Genomic DNA, 20,083 nt, shown 5'->3' with positions numbered 1-20,083 from the left:
AAAAAACCCTAATTTCAATTTAATTTTAATTAAGTCCACGTAACTGTGCTGAAGATCATCCACGTAGGCAGTTCTGTGCCAAATCGTCACTACAGTGCACAGGTGTACTGTTTGCCGTTAAGTATTTAGACGCCGTTTCAAAAAAGGACCAAATTGAACAGATTTTACAACCTTTAGGACCAAATTGAATAAAAAAAAATGAGGACCAAAATGAACAAACCAAACAAAAATAGGGACCAAAATAGCTATTAAGCCCTTGAGATATTAGATAGTCTAGATAACTACTTAGCATCCCTAGTCATTCAAGAACTACTTGCAAAATCAAAACTACACTCTTGTAGAATCTAATTAACTCATTTAATCGATTATATTTTTTATATAATTAATTAAATTTGCCATACTTTAAAAAATAATTAAAATAAGCCCAGCAAAAATATATATTTGATCCAAATACAATGTTTAAAGAAATCACTTCTTACACAGAAACACTACCTCATTATAATTAGAATATTATTATTCAAATTCATAAACTAAAATAAGTATTCAATTTTAATTTTATATAATGAATATAGTTTACTTTTTAAAAATTCGGTTTGTTTGCACGGGTACAAGTATCTCTATACCACCTGGAGGCGTTCCCTTATTCCTACTCTGTACGTTTGATTGAGGGGAGTAAACGTTAACCATATTATTTTATTTTTTTTTCTTTTGAGATCAAAACTAGAGAAAAATGAGAAGAAAGAGTGTAGGGAAATGTAGGGATGCGGCATGCGCAACTGCTCCTTCCCTCTTCGGCATTCCTCTCCTTTCGGCATCTCCCTCTCCTTTCACTCCTTTCTTTGATAATCTTTTCTTTCATGTCACTTTAACACTTTCAATTTTTTTGATCTTAATCAGGATGAACATAACGTAACTGCGTTTGATAGTGAGAGTGACGATGTCAATTGCGCTCAGCGCCGTCCCGAATCTGGACCCGAGTTTGTGGAGTGGTTGGACAAGAACATCTGCGTATGCTGTGACGATAAAGGCGAAGAGGGAGTTTTGGTTTGCAGCGAGAGGCTGTGCCCTGTCACTGTACATTCCAACTGTATCGGTTCCGAACCCAAATTCGATTGTTTGGGTAACTTCTACTGCCCCTACTGCTGGTACAAGCGAGCCCTGGACACGTGCCAACAACTGAGAGAGAAATCCCTTGTCGCCAAGAAAGCTTTGTCACACTTATTGGAGAGTGGCGCACGTGCAGATTCTGCTGTTGCACGGGCGGGCCTGGTTCAGGATGGGAAACAATGTGTGGAGGAAACACAATATGAAGAGAATAATAATACGGATGAAGAAAAGGTGTCGGTGTCTGTGACGGTTAGTTCTGTGAGTGAGACCAAAGATGCAGATGCAGAGCCCAATGTGGTTTTAGCAAAGAAAAGGAAGGACCAGAGGAAGGGTCCTTCTGCAAGGAGGAGGGCTTTGTTACAACAAGAAGAGTATAAACATTATAACACCGGAAGGAAGAATGCTGTTAATGTAGAAGAGGAGGAAGTTACCAGCTTCCAAACTTTGAGGCCACCACAGAGGTGAGTCATTTTTCAAAACTTAAAAATCTGTGATTTGCCGCGAATTTTAAAATCGAGGCCTATTGCTGCCTTGATGCTATGTTGCAGCTGCAATTGCTGTTGAAACCATGGTACTATTCAGTGGTTTAAATTGCAGTAGTGGTTGTGTTGTAGTTGCAGCCTTTGTCAGGCGACCCGAGGCTGCTGTGGCCAGTGCACTGCTCAATTTCAGCAATTAATTTATTGAATAGATGTTTTATTGATTCATTGAAATTTATTTTTTCCACTGAGATGGAGACTTGCTGTCTCAAAGAAAAGTAAAACTTTCAATTCAAATCTTTAGTCTATTATTTCTTAATTGCAGAATGAATCGGACTTCACTGACTGCAAAGCGCAAGAGATTACTTTGGACCCTTGAAGAAGAAAAGGTTCTGAAGGTATAAGATTCATAAAAGTCATATTTCCCTTTTATGTATATATATATATATATATATATATATATATATATATATGTATGTATGTATGTATGTATGTATGTAGTATATTATATTAAGCTCGGACAATGTGAGATGGGTTAAATCTTCAAGTTAATGCTTTGATTTCAATATATAGCCTTAGTTGGCAAATATATAATGTATCTCTATTTATGTAGACGAGTCTTAGTTTGTAAGAAATAGACGTATTTGCATCCCATAATCAAGCCAAAAGCATACACGTAAACTGTGTTAGGTTGGGCTGAAAAAGGAAACCTAATTATCTATCTATCTAACAACCTTTAAGAATGGTTTTACAGAGGCTGTCCATCAATGTAATTGTTAGGATATAAGAAATTAGTTAAGTTGGTTAGAATATTAATGAGCGAGTTAGTTATATATCAGCAGGAAGTAATATAGGATAGATTGAGATTTGTTGCTATTGTAAGTTGACTGGATAAATTCTTAGTGTATTTGAAGGTACGGGTGAAATGAACAACTTGAGAGGGAATATTTGCATCGTGCTGGTTGATGTGAAGATTACCTGTGAATTAAGAGTCAACATGAGATAAGATATTTGGTTTGGCAGGTTTAGTTAAAATTCAATCAACAATCATTCAGGGCTATGGTGGGATGTAATTTTTTATTACGTCTACATACGTAATGGGATCCAAGTTGCATAGAAAAGAGAAAAGATATAAATGTAAAAGAGAGAAGGAAAGACAATAACATGGGCTTGGTTGCATGAGTTACATCATAAACCCAATAGGACAATATGCTCCTGTAATTTGCTGTCATGCAAATCTGAAAATAAATAAAATACTTCTATGGTTGATTGTTATATATTTGAAGACAGTTTTTCATTCTATCTTCTTAACATTTGGGGTCTAATTATGTCTTCAAAACATTACAGCTGGCCCAACTATCATTGCTAAACACTTATCTGGATAATAGAATATTGAGGCAACTTTCAACATGTGCTTTTCTTTGTGCTTGAGTTTGCAATATGAGGATACAATGTTCATGATAAGTTGCTATGTTATGTCTACCTTTGACATTTAATTTAACATCTCTTCTTCTTGATTGATATGAAATCATACTGCTTTAGTGTCATTGAAATCTGTTGTGGTTATGCCATGGAAGAAATCGGTGGCAGAGTTATAGCCAGCACAAAATGATAGTGGTGATGCTGGTTTTTCTTGGTGGCCATTTCCACTTTGGGTGTCCTGGCCAAGCTAGTTAAAATCAGGATTATGGTTAGGATCATGAAGGACTTACAGGATCGTAAATTTTATTTTCAGTAACATTCACTAGAGTGTATTTGAGCAAGTAATAAATGTTGTCATGACAGGATTCATTTCATTATTATTATTTTTTATTTTGTAGAAAATAGGGAGAAATTGATTAAAATATTACGTATTGTATTGTAGATTCATTCAAAAAGAGGAATAGGTTGGACCAAAAGATTACATAAATTATAACCAATAACTTGCTCAAGGATAAAATATTAGGGATGAAATAGGCCCAATTGTACTAAATGACATTGATGAGTGCAATTAGTGGTTAATAGGACAAGTGGATGATGATAATGAAAATGATATTGAAGAAGCGGGAAATGAGTTGGATTTTTGATGATGATCTCACTCTTAATTAGGCAATTGTTTATGAAGCTTGAGATGTTGGAGAACCAATAATTTATACAAAGAGACAAGCAAGCAAAAAAAGGAAGCAATCATCAAGTGGTGGTATTGTTATTGGATCTTCCTATGCTTTTAAGAAAGGTCCAGGTGCAACTTCAGCTTCAATAGGAAGGAAGGGCAAAAAGGCAATGCAATTGGATAGCTCTGACTACGAGTTTTAAAAATTATGTAACTTGACAAGCATTTTTTTTTGAAGGGAAAGATGAGGAGGCATATGCCTCGTTGGATAATATTGGAGATAATTATGTTGGCATGGAAGAAGAGTGAGATAATTAGAAATTTAGGACTTTTTCCTCACGTTTTGATGTTATTTTAAGTTTTGAACTTGAAATTCGTTCTGTGTTGATTTGAAGTTATTGTTATTTGAATTTCTAGACATATTATTATTGTTATTATTAATTATGGTTGTCTCTTTCATTATTTCTGCAATACAATTATGTTTTTGCATTTTCTTTAAATTATCTATCTGTATATATTGTATTTCTTTTGTCTGCTATGCTTCCTCCATAACCCATTGTGGTGTCCGATATAGTTTTATAAAGTCTTTTTGGGGTGTCAAATATTTTCCGTTATCTGATATTGATAACACTGTTTTGTTATGGATAGAACAATGAAAATCTTTTTATTTTTTTTAATCCCATGTATTTAGGAATTTACTTTTATTAGAATTTCTTTCTTTTTAGGAGTTGTTTGCTAAGTTTCCTACTTCCTAGTATGCATTTTATGCTTCTTGAAGTTTATTATGAACTTTAAAGTTGTAAAACTTATACATTGGACAAGGTATACAACATTAATCTAAGGTTTTTAGCTGTATTTGGCTTTTATTTAGCTTTGGTTCTCACATTACAGTAAGGAGTATTAAAGTTCTTTATGGGCTTTTATTTGTCAATTATACTATTAGCTTTGGTTCTCAAATTGCAGGAAGGAGTATTGAAGTTCTCACTAGAAAATAAAAATATCCCTTGGAGGAAAATTTTGGAATTTGGTTCTCGTGTATTTGACAAGACTCGAACTCCTGTTGATCTCAAGGATAAATGGAAGACCATTATCTCCAAGGAAGGTATAATTTTAAATCGTCGTTGTAGTTGATTTATAATAAGTGCTATTTAGGAAATTATTTCATTTCATGTTCTATGTTTTATGCTCTTGAGATTGACTTTTTAGTTGGCAAGGGTTTTTTAAACTATATGAGAGAATTCATAAAGATGGAATTTTTAAATCATACCTTTACATGGTAAACCATTTACGTTCCTTTCGAACAATCTTCATTGGGGTTCTTGGGACATTGGGCATATCTTTGAATGTTCTTTCGGTGGGATGCTATATAGAGTCCCATGTTCAATCTCTTATTTGAAAGAATGTTTAGGATACTGGGTATCAATAAAATATACCCACAGTTTGAAGGTGTTAAAAGAATTAGAAGGGTCTAATGATCACCTAAGTAAGTACTTGGGGAATCCACCCTCAAAAGCTAGTTTAGAGGAACTTAACCACCCCATACTCCAGTGAGATTTAGACACCCCATAATACTCATATCCCTATCAAGGTTCCAAGATATTTAGTTGGATGATATGGCAGGTTGTTAGCATTTGAGGAGGTGGTTTACACAACAAAGACATATTATATAGCTTGTTTGTGCCTTAGATAATGGGGCAGTTTCATTTTGGCTATTAGTAGTGTTATTGAAAAACTGCAGTGGAGGCACCATGGCGGATTTTTGTACCAGATTTCTTGTTGGCCATCATCTATGGTGGTGGCAAAGCAGGTTTCACATGGCAATGCATAACGGCCACCATAGGTGTCTCAAAATGGTGGTTCAGGGTGGCCATGGCAGAAATCGTGATCCATGTGATGCACTCTGCTTAAAGAAAGAAGCCTGGGTCAGTGTGACTCAACATGAGGCATGTAAAAACCCTAATATCTTCTTTCTTTGTTTTCTATTTCGGGGTTATACACCCGACCCAGCCAGTCCCCTACTGTTTATTTAAGGGTTGGGTCATAAAGCCAAGTTGAAACCCAAACAAAATATTTCAAACTTAACCCAATGTTGCCGCCACCACATGTAAGTTGTTTCACAACTCTCAGTGGCATCCATTCAGTTGTGAAGGCTTTCTTTATCCCATTATTGTGCTTGGTTCATGCCACCATAGCTGTGTTGCTGTCCAACTACAACACCACACCGCTCTGCCGCTGCTCACTGTAACACTGCCGAAGTTGCTCCACAACCTAACAAGTCTTGAACTGCTCACTGTAACACCCAATCCGCTGCTTCACAATCGCTGCTCTCTGTTTCAACCCCTTTAACTTGATAACCTATTTTAAGTCTCGAAATTAGTGGTGTTTTATTTGATTTTATTTTTATTTGGATTGCTAAACTTGCAATTATTATTAATTATGGCTATTTTTCATTATTTGAGTTACAATTATATTTCTACGTTTTTTAATTTTTAATATCTATATATTTAAATTTTATTGTGTGCTATGCTTATACCATAAGCTTATACCATAACTCATTATGGCTTTCCATATATTTCCATAAAGGTTTTTTGTGCTGCCAATACCTTCATTTATTGGATAGGGAAAGTAATTTGTGACAAACTATTTTTTCGAGAGTGTGATGTGGGATAATTCTTTGAATGAGGTTAAAGGTCTTCCCTATGGGAAATGAGATAAGAATATACTCAATTTTCGTGACTCCTGCATTGTATTTACATGGATATAGAAGCATGATCACATTCATCCTTTATTGCCATTGGGTTTAGTAACTCCATGGCTGCCTATCAAACCCGGATCCAGAAACAAAAATCAAAACCCGCTGTTCATCAATCATTTTCGCGACTCAAACCCTAGCCTTAAGCACCGCCATGGCCAACCATTGTGAAACCCTTCTTCTCCCTCCTGCTACCACTAGAATTCATTGCGCGAACCTCCATGGCACATGAATTTGAAAAACCTTGTGTTTGTCAAAAGGAATGTGCAATTGAATTAGAAAGCCTTCACAATTAGAAACCCTACTATAGGAAAACCCTTAATTGCATTTGAATATGAAAAACCCTTTCTTTGTGATCTGATTAGAGATAGAATTAGCCTCACGCAGTGAATTTTGAAGCATCGGAGGTAACTTGGAGAAATTAATGAAGGGGGAAGCGAAGATAAACGAAGATAACTTTGAAGCATCATGTTGCTTTCTCTATGTTGATGCCAAGAAGATGATGAAGTTGATGAGCGTCAAACAAAAAGCTCCACACACATCACATGAAACGTGGCACACAGTTAGCCAATTCACTCAAAATTTATCGCCATTGGATTTCAAGGACTAAATATTAAAGTTTCATTAAGGAGAAGGATGAAAATGAAATAAAGTTTGGAAGATGGATTAAACCTAAAATCACTTAATAGTTGAGAGACTAAAAACATATTTAATCCTATATTTTAACCTATTTTGTGAGCTAGAGTGTCATGATAGGGATTTTTTTTTCCTGTTATTATAATGGACAGGTGTCACCCTTGGTGAACCCACCCAATGTAGACGTGGTCTTTATAAGACCAACTTTCTGAATAAAATGGCAAAGAAGAAAGAATTAATTTTTCGTTTTACTGTTTTATTCTTTTCTGATATTTCTGATTTCATTGTCTCTGCCCTCTTCCGCATTTCTGCCTCTTTCTTTAAAAGTTCCCTTTGAGAACTAAAGTTCTGTTCTGCCATTTTAATTCCAGGAAGTCAAAATATCCGTTTGCTATTATTTTCTTATGGAATTATAAGTTGACCATTGCACTAGGTAGGTAAGAATTGATTCAGAAATTGTAAGTAGATGAGAAGTCTCTCTAACACCTCGTTGTATGTCTTAGTCACATTTATCAATAGATATTTAATTAAACACTGGCTCATTGCTTTGTTCTGTTTCCATAATCTTACATTCTATCGGTTGAATCCTATCAGTAACACATGGGATGTGAGTGGTGAGAGGGAAACACATAAGAATAAATGGAAGAGGACTAAAACTGATATTTGCGGAAATATAGCCGTAGCATAAGTTTTAGATGCAACTGCTTTCAGATTATTTGAATTAGTAACATGGTCACTATGCAGGAATTTAGTAGAACCGTTGCATGGAGAATCTTCTGAGCATCTATTGAAACCTGGGTTCTTGCATGTTATTTTGGCAAAAAGTGGAGCAAGGATAAAAGGTGCAGATGAAATTTAAAGACACAGTATTTACTGTATACAGTTTTGTTATAATTGCAGGGTCTCCTATATCTGTATGCAATTTCATTCCCATTTGCCAAATCCATAGAGCCTCTGTATATATCTTTTGGACGAAGAATTATATAATCAGGATGGTCAAGCGACGAAATTCCCTCCTCCACAAAATTGAGATCAAACTTGTCTTTGTTTTCAATTGCGTATGGTTGAGGATAAGCTAGCACGTTCATTGAGATTGTTTCATTCAAGTTTATGATGTTTTAGGTCATGTTGAGGTTGATTGATGACCTGATAAATGAGGTAGACCTGTTAATAGACAAATATAGTTCTTCATTCAAGTATTAAGATATATGTTTCTTATTTTTTCATTCAATTTTTTCCATCTTCCTTCATTGTGTCAATACTGTGGTGTAAGATTATATTTAAACAAAATTTGTTGCAAATTAAAATTTTAGATTAGAGACATATTTTAAAAAAATTTTAGATTATAGACAAATTTTAAAAAAACTCAATCGATAAGATATATTAATGTATTTTATAACGAAAGATCTTGAAAATGGAAAATTTAGTAGCATTTTATTAATTTGTTGGTAATTATAATTTTAGATTATCGATGAATTTTACTAAATATTTTTGTTAATAATTTAAATTTTCATTTACATTTCATGAACTAAGATTTTCTCATTAATTAAATAAACTTTTTGTAGCGTAAATAGTATTAGAGATTATTAAGATATAAGTATGTTGTATTAGAGATTATATCAGAAATATAATATTCGTAGTGTAAGAGTATATGCAAGCAAATATAGAAAAGTTTAATACAAGGAAATTTAACTCAGCATTATAATAATAATAATAATAATAATAATATATATATATTATTTGACTACTTTTTAAGTCATATGTATAAAAGAAGAAATGGTAAAAGAATGTGTTATAAAGGAAAAGTTATTGCTGAAAACTAAGAAATATCCCTTTTATAATTAACAAGGTAAAAGCATGATACCATTTTGTAGAGGTAGAAGTTGAGTCTTGTCTAGCTTAGTGAGAGGAAAAACAAGTGCTACCTTGAGAGATTGCAAAGGCTTGTTGAGTGTAAGGTTGAATACCCTTAACCCTACAATTTTCATATGCTACCACCTTTTTCAAAGGGTGAATGTCAAACACGAGCCAACATTGTGGTGCGATTTAACTTTCTGTTGGGAATGCAAACTTTGTCTCATTAGGTATGATATAAGGTGTCATGTCACCACATTCTCATTACTCGTTCCATCATCTTTTGTTTTCATGTTTTGAGAGTGCTTGTGAGAAGTGAGAGCTTGAGGAATCTCACAAAAAGGGTAGCCAACCAATATTCACCTACCATCCTTAGAAGAACTTGTTCAGGTAAGGGAATTTAACAATGTTTCTCATTTATATGAATTTTGAACTACATAGTGTTTTATATTACATTATGTTTAACTTCATATTACTTATATTGAAATGAATGCAATGATAAGTGTTGATGATGTAGGCTTTCATCCTTATCTATGGCAAAGGGAAGCATTGTGTAGAGCTTGGACTTGGACTGGTCATAACGTACTGGAAAAATAGGGTAAGTAGAATCCGGATGTATATTAATTAGTCAAAATCTATGTGAAGTTAAGTAGAATTTAAACTAAGACTTTGTCAAAATCTATTGAACTTTGCCTAAGATTCATTTGTGTTGGTGGTGGTGACCTAAGGGAGGTGTATCACTTTAGATGAGAGCAAATGTTTAGGCAAATGATTAGAGGACTTGGAACTGTGAACCTAGAGATCTTATATTCTTTTATTTAAGTTTTATTTATTCCTAGGGATTTGAAACTCATGTTCCATCTTAAGTATATTTGAACGGATGGATGTAATAAGAAAAGTCAAAAAACCTTTTGATGGTACCATTTTCAATGCCAAATTAATGTATTTGTAAATTTTATTCCTTTGAAGGTTAAAAAGGGAGTGTTAAAGGACCCCTTTAGAATGTATTAAATGACTATTGTATAAGCATCAAGATGATTCGAGTTTTGTGGTTAAAAATCTTGCAAAAATCTTTATGAATAGACCATTTTACACATGATTCTTACCCTTAATTCAAAGAAAATGTTATTCCTTTAAAACACCATAACACCCATAGGGTTGCTGCACAAATTATTTGCTTGCTAAACAATTTAAGTTATTATGCTTAAGCAAAGTATTGAATGTGGGTTAATGCACACTTATACTTATTAATCATTACACTTTATCATTGTTGGTATTGTTATTTTACATAAGACACACTTTAATATTGGACAATAGGAAAAATATCAGTCTTCAAATACCAAGATGGGTCTAGAGTACCCTAAAGAGCATTCCCAAGACTTGATCATCTAAAGCTGCAGATTTGAAGGAAGATCCAATACAAGAGAGGAGGAATCTATCAAGTCAAACTTCAACATGGTTTTAAACACTATAATCACTTTTTTGATAGCTTAAATTGAGTTCTAAATTGATTTGATAATACTCCTACCCTCTACACACACACTTCCTACACAAAAACAGTTTTACCTCAAATCAAACTGATCAAAGCATTTCTATTTCTGCCAAATTCATGTAGATACGAGATTTGTTTACTAAAACAACCCAGTATACTTGCTGTTGTATTTTGGGTATTTCCAAACCGGAAAACAAGACTTTAATCAATATTGTCTAAATTCTTTCAAAACTCTCATAAACATATTTCGTTTAGTATGTGCATTTGTTAAACATAAAAAATGGGAAATTGTTAAGACAAGATTTTCTAGACACTAGATTGTTTAGCAACTTGAGATTTGAAGTCTAACATACAACATTTAATGAAATATCATTTCGTGAAATATAGTGTTTAAGAAAAGTACATATCAAAACATCCATCTTAAATGTTAGCAAGATAAAACCAGGACATGTATAAAAGGATAAACAATATTTGAAAAAATACACGTCTAGAGAAAGAAACAATAAATGTTATATATCTTATCACTTGATACTACTTTGAAAAGCACAAACTCACACTAAACACTTATATTACAAATTATGCTTCAACTTTCTTAATGTAAAGAACATTAAATCCATGAATATACTACACTTTGTTTGCTCTGCTTTTTCTCTCTTTATCTGTGCAGATATTAACAATACCAAGAAAGCATTGCACATTGATCAGAAAGACATTGTGAAATCGGAAGACATTCTAGGAATGTTTCCTTAAAGCTTTATGTCATGTCATAGCCGTACAAGCTTTCACTGCCAAAGCAATGCTACTCTTACCACATATCATAAAAGTAAAAATCTTCGTACGAGAGTCACATACTCTCAAGAAGGTCAACTATCTCTAAGTAATAATCATCTCTCGAAGAAAGTTATATAAGGAGAACTCATATAGGAGAATATAAGAATTTTTGCTATCATTGTATCATTATATTGTTATTCCCTCCAAAAGCTTACATCGTTTGAGTTAGTTCTTAGAATAAAAGAAAATCTTTTTAGTTACCAAATTTCATTGTATTGTATTCATCATCTCTTTTAAGAGTTATCTAAATTTGTACTTGATAATACTCGGTGTATACCATGAGTGGCTTATACTCTTTTGTAATCTTGTATAAGATTAATGGAACCCTTTAATATTTCTTAAAGGAGACTGGATGTAGCTCAGGTTGAGTGAACCAATATAAAAATACTTGTGTCATTATTTGTCCTGTTTAAAATGTTTTCCTAAATACTTGGTGAAAACATAAGCATTTAACAACTCTTGTAGTTTAACTAACATTGCAATAGTTATTAAACATTGTTTTTGTGAAAAGCTTTTGAAACACTATTCGAACCCATTCCCCCCTATATTCCAAAGATAAGCTAATAAACTATTCTCCATAATGTTAATACAAGATCATCTAGAGAATAGACCATCCAAGCAACACAGGTTTTGAAGTTTAGCGAAAAGCATTAAACAAAATATTGATGTTTATCAAAAGTTGTTTTAAAGAAAATAGTGTCTAAGAAAGAAATATTTTGTAATGTTTGAATAACGCTTTCAAGACCAAACTATCTAATGAACAATCATGAATATCGTCTAAGAAAAGAAAGTGTCTCTCATTGAAATCATTTAATACACTATATGGGTGATGAGCTAATGTCTTATGAAATAAAAGTATATCTCTTGTTTAACACTAAGGCTAAAATGTTTATATAATGTTATATCAAGCAAAGCGTCTTATAGAATACATCGTCTAATGAATGATCGTTAAACACTATAGCCTTTGAAAAAACATCTAATGTTTTATACCATATAATGATTATACATGTTGTATGCTTTATCAAACGATGCATTAATGAATGACATGACAAATGATAAGATGTCTTGAACACACAATACAGTCTAACGCTTATCAGTATTCAAAACATTTAATACATGTACTATAAAAGTATTGTGAAGATCGCTAAAGCACAAAGATATTATCAGAATCGCTTCACCTAAAAAAAAGACATTGTGAGTGAAAAAGAGCATTCTGGAAATGTTTCCTTAATTAGAAGCCTTCTTCTTTATCAAATTGTATAAGCCATGTTTGCTTAAGGCTATGATAAAGCTTTGACCTTTTACAAAGAACTATAAAGCCTAACTTCCCACTTAATGGCTACCTACTCTCTTGAAGTCAATTTCCTTGTCTAATGGTCATCTTTCAAGAAAAGCTATATATAGACGAAAACTTGAAGAGAAGACAAGAATGATAGCACAAGAAAGAAAATAGAAGAATAGCAGAAGAGTGAACTCTAGCTTGTTGCGCTCATATATCGTATGAAAATATACTTCTTTTAAGAGAAAATCTTAGCGAATATTGTACTACATATATCCTCTCTTTGAGAGTTATTGTCTGTACTTTACCCTTAACACTGTTTGATTTGTAAATTCTGAGAGAATTAAAACACTTGTCTAGACGTGTTATCTAGGTTTGAGACCAGAAATGGTTAGAATACTTGAGACCAAATCAAGAGTGGTTAAACTCGGACTAGTCGTGTTGACTAGGTGAATCAGAAGTGATAAGAATACTTGTTGTGAACCTGGAAAGGTAAAATTTGTGTAATCTTTGATAAGATTTGTCGATCCCCTTAAGAGTTCTTAAGCGAGAACTAAACGTAACTAAGGTTGAGTGAACTAGTATAAAATCTATATTTTATGACTTTAACATTTAAAACGTTTTCCATTTACTCATATTATAAAGAAAAGAATTTAAACATGTTACCAAACTATATATTTCCTTTACAAAACCATCAGAGACTACTTTACAAATGATTTTTGAAAACATTATTCACCCCGCCCCCCACCCCCTCTAGTGTTTTCCCTGTGTTTACATACAAGAGTAGAGTTCTTTGAAGTCCTTCTTCCTCTTAGATTCTCCTAGCCATGACTCTAATCAAATGTCATATATGTGGCTTCCTCTGGATGGTCCTTCATCACATAATGTCAAATCTCATTAATCTTAGTTTGAGAGTGATTTTATAATGGTGAAGGTTACTCTTTGTAAGCTTTGATTGTACTCTCTATATTTAAGAGTGCTTCTCATTATTACATATAGAGTTCATGATCTCATGGAGAGATTAAGAAGCTTTAATTAGCTATATAGGTTATACTCCTTACCTCAGGAGATTAAACTTGTCTATTTAGAGAGGTTGCGGTCCTTATACTTGAAGGGATTAATCCTTATGACCTAGAGGTATATGGACTCATTGTAATCAAATTGATTAGTGCAACGTCTTAACCTTAGTGCTTAAAAGACTGACACATACCCTAGTGTTTGGGGTGAATAAGTACAAATTATGTGTGGACTACCTATAGGCTTTATTTATTCCTCTCCATCTCCTTCTCCCTCTCCCTCCCTCCTCCTCTCCCCCTCTCTCCCTCTCTCTCTCCCCCCATTTTCTCTCTCTTCCCCTGTCACCCTTTTAGAGTTCAATTGCATCTTCAAACCCATTGTCCATGAGTCTATTATGTAACCCTAAAGCAACATTCATCCATCACATAATGATAATGAAAAAAAAAAACACTAGAAATCAATAAATTTGATACAATCAATCCAAATAAAGATAACAAATATAAAATAAATCTTGATTGAACCTAAAATACATATATAATACCATTATTATAATTATCATTATAATAATAATAATTATTATTACAATGATTATTATTATAATTATTACTATTATTATAAAAGACAAAGACATAAAAGGAGAAGATGAATATGGAAACTTTGTACTAAGATTTTCTTTTTTTATACAATAAACCTTGGTTTATAACCCAAAACCTTATGATTGGTATTGGTGTTTAAGATAAGAATAAAATCAACTTCTTATCTTGGTTCGATGTCTGAAATAGTTACTTCATTTGTTGGACAATACATATGTTGTCCAACATCTTCCTCAACTAGAACCCTTTCCATTAAGAAAACAGGTTTTTCAGGTTGTGGTAAAGTACTTTCACTCGTTAACATTGTAACTACAGAAGTCATATTCGGTCTATCATTAGGTTGGTGTTGTATGCATAAAAGACCAATATGAATACATCGTAAAGCTTCAGATAGAATGTATGAGTCCCTTAAACAAGTATCGATGAATTCAATTGGGATGCTTTCTTTCCAACACCGCCATGCCTACAACAATGGAAAGCAATGAATGAAATCCAATTAATTAGATATAAATTGAAGTTAGTTTCAATACTTACATGTTCAATAAGGTTATAGTTGTGGATTGAGTAGGAAAACCCTTTATTTTTCTTTCCACTTAAAACCTCTAATAATAAAACTCCAAAGCTATAAACATCAGATTTGACGGAGAATACTCCACCAATTGCATATTCAGGAGCCATATAACCACTGAAAAAAATAATTACATTAAATTATTTTGAGATATGATTTCTGATAAATATCAACTTTATCATTAAAAAAATATATATACTTACTATGTACCCACAACTCTCCTTGTATTCCCTTCAATCTGATCACCTCTACCTCCTCTTGCTAATCCAAAATCAGAAATCTTTGGATTCATATCATCATCTAATAAGATATTGCTCGATTTTAAATCTCTGTGTATGATTCTTAATCTAGAATCTTGATGAAGATAAAGAAGTCCTCGAGCAATTCCAGTTATAATATTTAATCGTGTAGACCAATCTAAGAGTTTGCTTTGAGAGTTATCTGCAATTAATATTTTTACTACCTTTAATCAATCAATAAATATATGAATGAAAAAAGAGTGAAAAGTTTAGGAAAATCACTAACCAAAAAGAAAGAAGTTTAAGCTTTTGTTTGGCATGTATTCATAAATGAGTAATTTTTCTTGTTCTTCAATGCAATATCCAAGAACTTTGACAAGATTCCGATGTTGAAGTTTAGAACAAAATATAACTTCATTTTTAAATTCCTTGAGTCCTTGTGCAGATGTATCAGAGAGCCTTTTCACTGCAATATTCTTTCCATCCGATAATGTCCCCTTAATAAAATAATTAAAATTTAGAAATAAGTTAAATTGCATATATAGAAGTAAACTATGTTCTATTTTCTTAACTATTTATGATAAAGAAGATTGTTGCATACTTTGTATACAGGACCAAAACCACCTTGGCCAAGGATGTTGTCATCTGAGAAATCATTAGTAGCACATGCTATTGTATCAAAATCGAACAAAGGTAGCTCTAGATCATCTTCACTCCCGTTTATCTTTACTTTTTTACCTGTTTCATTTGAAATGTATTAGCATCACATAATAGAAGTATTTTTCTGTGCTTTATCTCAAAAGAAGTTACATTATTAAAAAAAGTTACATTTTTTTTTTCAAGTTCTCTATTAAAAATGTGATTTTTTTTTTTTATAAACTTTGTAAAGTATCATGAAATATTCGTAAAATCTTTATACAAATATGACGTTACATGTTCTTTAAATTTTGTTTTGCTGAATGTATGCCTATTAAAATTGACTACCCGTTTGTAGTTAGAAAAAAAAAATGAAGGGTATAGTATTCAATAGATAATGTTACAAAATAAAGAGAAAATCTGAATATGAAAGAAACCATAATTTGCTTCTCAACGTGTTATTTGTTGGATCATTAAGAAATTATTATAGATTTTTTTTATAAGTTATCATATTTATCTATGATAATAATAAGTAGAAAATTTGTCTGCAGCAAAGTGATGTTTCATTTCATATATATAAATAGATAATGATACTTTCAAAACATTTTTTATAATATTTTAATATCATTTACGTGTGATTCTGTGATTGGTTCAAAATTACTTCACAAAATTACTTCACAGTCAATAATACGAATCATAAATACCACCATGAACCAATCACATAATGATATATAAATGATATTAAAATATTGTCAAACAATATCAAAATATCATTATCTATATAAATATGCCACCAAAACATAACACGTGAGTAAGAAAACTTTTTTCAAATATTTTTACATTGACGACATAAATAATAGAGAAAAATATATAGAATGTTTAAAATAGTTTGTAAATTATTTAGATAAACATAATAATAATAATGAAATTGGAATGAGATAAAGAAAGTTTACCTTTACCTTTTCTTCTACAGTAGAGGAATGTTAATATTACAAGCACCGCAACAATGGATGAAACTGAGCTTGTGACCCCAATCACCACTTTCTTTGAATAATCCTTATTTTCTTCACAGAGAAATGAAAGAAATAGACATTGTAATTGAAATAAATATAAAAAATTATAAGATAAAATTCAAATTAGAAGTGGGTTTCAGGTTAATTTTTTAAGTTTTTTTTTTTTAAAAAAAGTAATATTTTAGTTGACTTCATATATTTAAGAGCAAACACCCAAATTCTATCATAGCCCTGTAATTTTATAATCTATACAAGTACAAACATATCTGTATATCTACAACATTTTTATGATAATAAAAGAAATATATAATTAAGAAATTTAAAACACAGCTACCAAATCTTAAGAAAGAAAAATTATAACAATTAAGTTTCTATTAAAATATTTCATTAGATCAACTTGCTCTTAAAAAAGAAACAGTTTGACTAAAACTATTACAATTGAAGAAATTGAAAAGAAAATTAGCAAAGTAATCAGGACTAAAAAATAAAATAATAATAATAAAGCTATTATATCAAAAACAAAAGTCAACTAACAGATACTTGAAAATCAAAAACAATATTTAAGAAATATTCAATATAACAGAAATTTAATAAAAAAAATATCCAAATTTATAAAATACTTAAATTTCAGTAAACTTTATTGTAATAATATAGTAAAAGAACTTCCAATATTTCAACATAATTATTGAATATAAATTCATACTCTTATTTTAAATTTTTAAAGAACACACAAAAGTAATAACAAAAACCCTGCTAAGATAAAGTTGTTTTATATTTATATAATCATTCCTCTGTATCCTCAGTCGATATCAGATTTATAATTTTTTAATATAAGATCTGATTACCTTGACTCCAGATAAGTCTTTCTAGAATCTTGTGTGCTTACATACTTCATGCTAAGGTTATTTCTCATGAATGAATTGTAACATATTTGTAATTTCTATTTTACCAAGAGAAAACAAAAAATAAAATAATAATAACACTTTAAAAATATTTTATTGACAATATTTTAACACCATCTATTATGTATTATTATGTGTATTATTTTTATTATTATTGACTTATTATGTCTATTATTTATATTATTATTATTCAGTGTGAATTAATTTTGAACTAATCAATCAATGACATGTAAATAATGTTAAAAGATAATAATATTTCTACAATATTTTTTTAATAATATTTGAATAATAATAATAATCATAAATACTATTGTAAAATAATTTAGAACCAATCACGAATGACACGTAATTTATCTTCTAAGAAAAAATGTAGTCTAAATATTATTATACTTAAAATATTATAAAAAAATGTATCAAATTAGCGTTATCCAGATAAAATCCCTTACCAATTGCGGAGATATCCAATCTGACATATAGATCTTGCCCTGCATCAGGAAGCAACCTCAAATCCAACAGATCGCCGAACCAGATGATGCAACCGCTATAACCACTTCCATTTTCAGTGATATCAGAATTAGCATAAGCCGTGCACGAACAATTTGCCCAACACTTAGCCTTACATTCATCAATTGTCATACTTCGATTCATCCACGATGTTTTAGTGTCGGGAATCTTCATGTTACTAACCTTAATGAACCCGTCTTTGTTCTTCACCCGACACCTCCATGAATCACTGCTATTCACGCACCCTTCATTCCAAATCTTTGCACTCCAGTTTTCCGCCGATTTTGGCTTAAACCCTCGTAAACACTCGCAAGTTGAAGTGTTACCCGTCACAGCACAGTACCCGAAAGAGCCACAGTAGTCATAGCCGCAAAAACCGTCTCTGGGGATAACTAAATCAAGCTTCCAGTTTTGAGTTTCTTCGTCCCAAATGAAACGCAGAAGAGCGTTAGCCGTTTGGTTAATCACCGTTCTCAGAATCATGGAACTATTTCGCGGAAAAACTTGGTAATAACTTTCCCTAGGATTATCAACGAAGTTGATATTCACCAATGGACGACGCTTCAATAACGGTGTAGCGCTGAATCGAAACCCACTCCAAGGGCCACTTCGGTAGAACACTGATGAACCGTTCCAAATTTGCATGTCTGGGACGTTTCCTCTTGAAACTCCATAAGAAAAATAACCAGAAGATGGGTCTTCCCAATTCTTCCAAGAAGTGATGTATCTGTTGAGACCTGTTGCTACTTCCCATCCTAGCTTCATTCCTGGTAAAAGTGTGTCCGAAGGATAGTCAAAGCTTTGCCACAAGTAGTTTTCAAAGTTGTCGTCGTTTTCATCTCTGAGGACAAAGTTGCCGGTTTCCAATAGCCGTGCTACGACGTTGACCGATTTAGATTTTGCTGTTGCATTTGTTGACCAGTGAACGGTGTTGTTGCTGCTGAGAAGAACCAGGTTTCCTTGTTTTGTTATGGTTAACTCGGTGGAGTTGTTGCCGGTGTTCTTGATTGGATTGTTGCGATTGGCTACCCAAACAATGGTTTTTTGTGGGATGTTTCTGAAGCATATTCCTAGGTAGAGGTTTTTTGTGGTACCTAGGCTGAAGAAACCTAATTCGAAGGTTCCTCCCTCAGAAACCAAACTGGTTCCATAGGTAAGTGGGTGAAGCTGAGTGATGATGGTGTTGGTTTCAGAGGAAATTTTTGAGGAGAGAAGAAATAGGGTGGCTATGATGAGAAGCGTGGAAGGTAGTGGAATTGCCATTGTGTTAATAGCTCTACACACGAGGCACGAATGTTCAGGGAATAAGTAGTTTATTGTAGACTCTTTTGACTAAATATGAGAAGAAAAAATAGGAAATTTTTTTTTACAATAATTTTTTAACAATTTTTTTCATAACGTATATATAATAGCTTATGATTAGTCTGTTTTAAATATTTTTTAAACGTAAATTAAAATAAATCAATAAAATAAACGAAAAAATATCTTTTCACCACCCACTTTGAATAAAAATAATCGGATGCCAAAAATATTCGAATATAACATTTTTTTTTACAAACATTTTAACATATTATTATATGATGATCTAAAATTGATAGTATTTTTATTTATGAATGATTTGGTCGTTGATATTACACTAGTCATATTTACTATATTTTTTATTTGTGAAAAAGTTAAAATTAAAATTAAAATTATATTTTATTAAGTTAAATTTAATTAAATTAAATTAATTTATATTTTTATTTAAAGTAATTAAAATTTAATTTATATTATATTTTTTAATTATTTTTTTAAATTTATAAAATTAATATTTTAAATATATGTCGGTATTTAAAAAATATTATAAAATATTTACAGTACTTTTTAAACGGATAACAAAATATATAATAAATAGATTTTTTTTCACGTCTGTTGCCCCCCTTGTCATGTCTACTCATAACTATCTCTATTAATAAAATATTATATTAGGATAATAATTATAAATATAAATTAAATAAAAATAAGATAATAATTGTAAGAGTTGTGTACTGGTGTATGAAAAGGGTACAGCCTCAAGTTTCTTATCTTACCTGTGAATCAGTTGACCTGA

At 31.7% G+C, this 20,083-nt stretch overlaps 2 protein-coding genes and 1 long non-coding RNA gene across 4 annotated transcripts; 2 read left to right on the top strand and 1 right to left on the bottom strand.

The window, feature by feature from the left end:
- Positions 1 to 641: 641 nt before the first annotated feature.
- On the top strand, positions 642 to 8,297 carry LOC106756650. Its single transcript, XM_014639150.2, has 5 exons — positions 642 to 811; positions 898 to 1,568; positions 1,912 to 1,984; positions 4,642 to 4,780; positions 7,811 to 8,297. The coding sequence occupies exons 1-5, from the start codon at positions 731 to 733 to the stop codon at positions 7,816 to 7,818; spliced, it is 972 nt and encodes a 323-aa protein (XP_014494636.1). The 5' UTR covers positions 642 to 730; the 3' UTR covers positions 7,819 to 8,297.
- A 671-nt stretch (positions 8,298 to 8,968) lies between these two features.
- LOC111240592 lies at positions 8,969 to 10,298 on the top strand. The gene is made up of 3 exons (XR_002666025.1): positions 8,969 to 9,310; positions 9,438 to 9,518; positions 10,238 to 10,298. It is a non-coding gene; the product is annotated as an uncharacterized LOC111240592 (long non-coding RNA).
- Positions 10,299 to 14,282: 3,984 nt separating this feature from the next.
- Positions 14,283 to 19,411, bottom strand: LOC106776258 (G-type lectin S-receptor-like serine/threonine-protein kinase At4g27290). Of its 2 annotated transcripts, none has more exons than XM_014663655.2 (7): positions 17,937 to 19,411; positions 16,529 to 16,639; positions 15,541 to 15,677; positions 15,226 to 15,436; positions 14,904 to 15,141; positions 14,667 to 14,817; positions 14,283 to 14,595 (listed from the first exon to the last, which is right to left on the bottom strand). In XM_014663655.2, the coding sequence occupies exons 1-7, from the start codon at positions 19,255 to 19,257 to the stop codon at positions 14,296 to 14,298; spliced, it is 2,469 nt and encodes an 822-aa protein (XP_014519141.1). In that variant the 5' UTR covers positions 19,258 to 19,411; the 3' UTR covers positions 14,283 to 14,295. The 2 variants fall into 2 exon arrangements, with proteins under 2 accessions (XP_014519141.1, XP_014519150.1); XM_014663664.2 differs by having other exon boundaries at positions 16,535 to 16,639.
- Positions 19,412 to 20,083: the final 672 nt, after the last annotated feature.

The sequence above is a fragment of the Vigna radiata genome, chromosome 2, assembly GCF_000741045.1.
Source record: "Vigna radiata var. radiata cultivar VC1973A chromosome 2, Vradiata_ver6, whole genome shotgun sequence".
Classification (NCBI taxonomy): domain Eukaryota; kingdom Viridiplantae; phylum Streptophyta; class Magnoliopsida; order Fabales; family Fabaceae; genus Vigna; species Vigna radiata.
The sequence above is the reverse complement of the archived record's forward strand: the minus strand, read 5'-3'. Positions and strand labels throughout refer to the sequence as shown.